We start from the raw sequence: 3,274 nt of genomic DNA on the forward strand, positions 1-3,274 counted from the left end.
GGGATGACAGAGCTGGAGAACCTGATCATGGTAAAGCTCCTACCTCCACCTTAGACCTTGGCAGCCAGGTGCTGGGGCCCCAAGCCTTAGTCCTCCATAGTAGAGATGTTTGCCTGAAGATGTCCCCTCTCTCCTCATCCCTGGTCCCCTGGCTTCTAGTCTACTGACTTCAGTCTCCTCTTCTCTCTCCCTCTAGATGTTTTGCCTGCTGTTCCTGACTCTTCCCCTCCTGGGGAACTCAGTCCCTGTGGCTCAAGGTGAGTTATGACCCCTTCCAGCCCTTTCCTGCACTCTGGGGTTCTTCTCTCTAGTATATAGCCCTGTGGGGCTCCCAATGGGAATGTCCCCTGGTAGTCAGGGGAGAATTGTCCAACGCTTCCCTGGGCTGTCCCTGGCATAGACAGAGGTTGTTCTTGGTGGGTAAGAAATCTCTCTATTTGGGTGACAGCCTAGTATAATAAGAATGGTGATCTTCTCTTCTAGAAAGATGGTGATCATGGGGAAGATATGGCCTATAGCACCTATGAGAGGGTTGTTATCAGGCAATGTGGTAGTATTTGTTGTTTTTCAGGTGTGTCAGACTCTTTGTGATCCCATTTGAGATTTTCTCAACAAAAATATTGGAGTAGTTTGCTATTCTTCTCTAGCTCATTTTACAGATTAGGAAGAGAGTCAAACAAGGTGAAGTGACTTGCCAAGGGTCACCTAGCTTGTAAGTAAGTGTCTGAGTTGAAATTTGAACTTATATGTATGAATGTTCATGATTTCAGACCCGGTACTCTATTCACTTTACCCACCATGAGGTGATATACTTCATAAGTAATATACTTTGATCCAGAAAGTGAAAATGAGACTCTCTATATGTACAGGTACATACAATGCATATACATTTTTATAGATCTTTAAGGATTCTTGAAATTTCAGCCATTATGAATATCATTGCTTTTGTCACATTCTTATCATCTCTTTTTGATGATATTCATATACAAGCCTGTATCCTGTTGCTTCCTGGAAGTATGACTGGATGATTTACTGCCCATCTCCGTTTTCTCATCTATAAAATGGGAATAATGATAGTACTTAGCTCACAAGGCTATTGTGAAGATAAAATGAGATAATATGTGTACAGTGTTTTGTTCACTTTCAGTAAATGGATGTTAGCTGGGTGGTTCAGTGGATTGAGAGTCAGGTCTAGAAGTCCTAGATTCAAATCTGACTTCAGGTAATTCCTAGCTGTGTGACCCTGTGCAAGTCACTTAACCCCCATTGTTTAGCTCTTACCACTCTTTGGCTTTGTACCTAATACACAGTATTTATTCCAAGATGGAAGGTAGGATTTAATAAAAACCTTCAAATAACTGTATACATGCAATCTAATATTAATTATGATTATTATTATGTTTAATATTCTGGGCTCTATTGTGACATGGATAAAATGATTTTTGTATTTGAATGAGAGTAATGGTATATAAGTTAACCTTCTGTAGACTGGTGAAAAGTAGGTTAGTGATAATACCAGCAGACAGGATATGAAGGCAGGAATTTAAATTCTTCCGAGGATGGCACAATTCATGTATAGTTTATTGTGTTTTTACAGGGTTTTAATTTTTTTTTCCTGGTAGGTCTCTGTATTTAGAAGACTTCATTCCTCATGGTTTGGAGATTATAAGAAAATATTTGCATGTTTTATCTATGCACAACATTATTATTCTGATGTTGATGATGATTATGGTGAGAGCCGTGGCTTTATGGTTAGAGAGTTGGCCCCAGGGCCAGGAAGACCTAGCCTCAAGTCTTGTCTCAGCCACATATTGGTTGAATAGCTCTGGACAAGTCACTCAACCACTCAGATATGTAGGCAACTCTATTGCAGAGAAGATGCTGAGTTGCTTTGGGAGAGAATTTCTTATACAAAAGACATCATTAGCCTTGTTCCTGTGATCAGTACTGTTATAAGAAGGGTGATCTTTCAGTTGAGAACCAGACCATGGCGAAGAAACTTGGGGACTGGAAATGGTTACCGAAGGTCTGCAAGGTCTGCATGCCTAGCGTCATAGGTGGATGCCTTTTTGCAGTCACCTGCTTCTCTATCCAGACAGGGACCAGGTTGGCATTGTTGGAGGTAAAGAGACCAAAGTTGGGGAGTTTCCATGGCAAGTCAGTCTGAGAGAATATGAGAGATCCTACTGGAAGCACATCTGTGGTGGTTCCCTCATCAGACCCCAGTGGGTCTTGACTGCTGCCCACTGCGTTGAGACGTGAGTCCCCATCTCTCCTCAGCTGGTGGGCATGAATGATCCGTAAGGGTGGGGCATGTGGAAGTGGGCAGAAGCCTGAGACTGGAAGCAAGTCTTGAGCCTGTACTGTCACTAATTTGTGATTTGGTCAGACCAGGTGCTTTCCTTTGTGGCTTTTGGATTTCTCTTCTACAAAATGAGATCATAGTCCTTGCCTTGCCTTTTTCACTTGGCTAGTGAATGCCCAAACTTATCTTGGGCATAAGGAACCACAAAGATTAATGACACGATTACTATTATTAAGTGGGAAGTCCAAGAGAAAGAGGCATTAAGTGGGAGAATTTTCATCGCATTGTGGTTATGGGTGAATCTGGGAGGCCCAGGGCAGATGCATCCCCAGATCCGGGGCGGTGAGATGTGGAGGCCTGAGGAAATTCTATTTAGCAGAGCATCCCAAGACTTCCTAGACTCAGCTGCCTCCAAAGAACACTACTTCCATCTTTCTCAGATCACAACAGGAGCCCTCAGATTATAGGATAAACCTGAGAGAGCAGCATCTGTTCTATGAGGACAAGCTTCTGGGAGTGGACAAGATCATTGTCCATCCAAACTACGTTGATACAAGTCATGGTGCAGATATTGCCCTGCTGAAGCTGAAAACCCCAGTGCGGAGATCCAAATATGTTGACTTCATTGACCTTCCTCCTGCCTCACAGAACTTCACCGCAGACATGGAGTGCTGGGTGACTGGTTGGGGGAATATCCAATCAGGAGGTGAGCAATGGGCACTGCATCCTGTGGGCCTCTTGGATTTCCCCAGGGACAGGAAGGCTTCAGGAGCAGAGCTGGGAATTCCACAGTTTGGGAAGAGGAAGTAGAAAATCAAAAGGCAGACCATTTACCTGCTTTCTTTACCTACACATTTCTTTTTCTTTTCGAAGTTCTTGGTCCTTGGTCTCACGTGGCTGTGATATCTTGAATCAATGTTCTATCCCAGCCCCCTCTGACTGGGTGCTCAGCCTGCCTGGCAGAGACAC

The 3,274-nt window shown here is 43.6% G+C and overlaps 1 protein-coding gene across 1 annotated transcript; it reads left to right on the forward strand.

Moving 5' to 3' along the window:
• Nucleotides 1-24: 24 nt before the first annotated feature.
• Nucleotides 25-3,011, forward strand: LOC123256483 (tryptase-like; the record flags this gene model as incomplete). The annotated part of the gene is made up of 4 exons (XM_044685084.1): nt 25-30; nt 197-257; nt 2,096-2,258; nt 2,746-3,011. Coding segments are annotated over exons 1-4 (493 nt in total), but the record flags the coding sequence as incomplete, so codon positions are not given.
• Between the last annotated feature and the right edge of the window lie 263 nt (nt 3,012-3,274).

This window comes from Gracilinanus agilis, unplaced genomic scaffold (genome assembly GCF_016433145.1).
Source record: "Gracilinanus agilis isolate LMUSP501 unplaced genomic scaffold, AgileGrace unplaced_scaffold59498, whole genome shotgun sequence".
NCBI lineage: Eukaryota > Metazoa > Chordata > Mammalia > Didelphimorphia > Didelphidae > Gracilinanus > Gracilinanus agilis.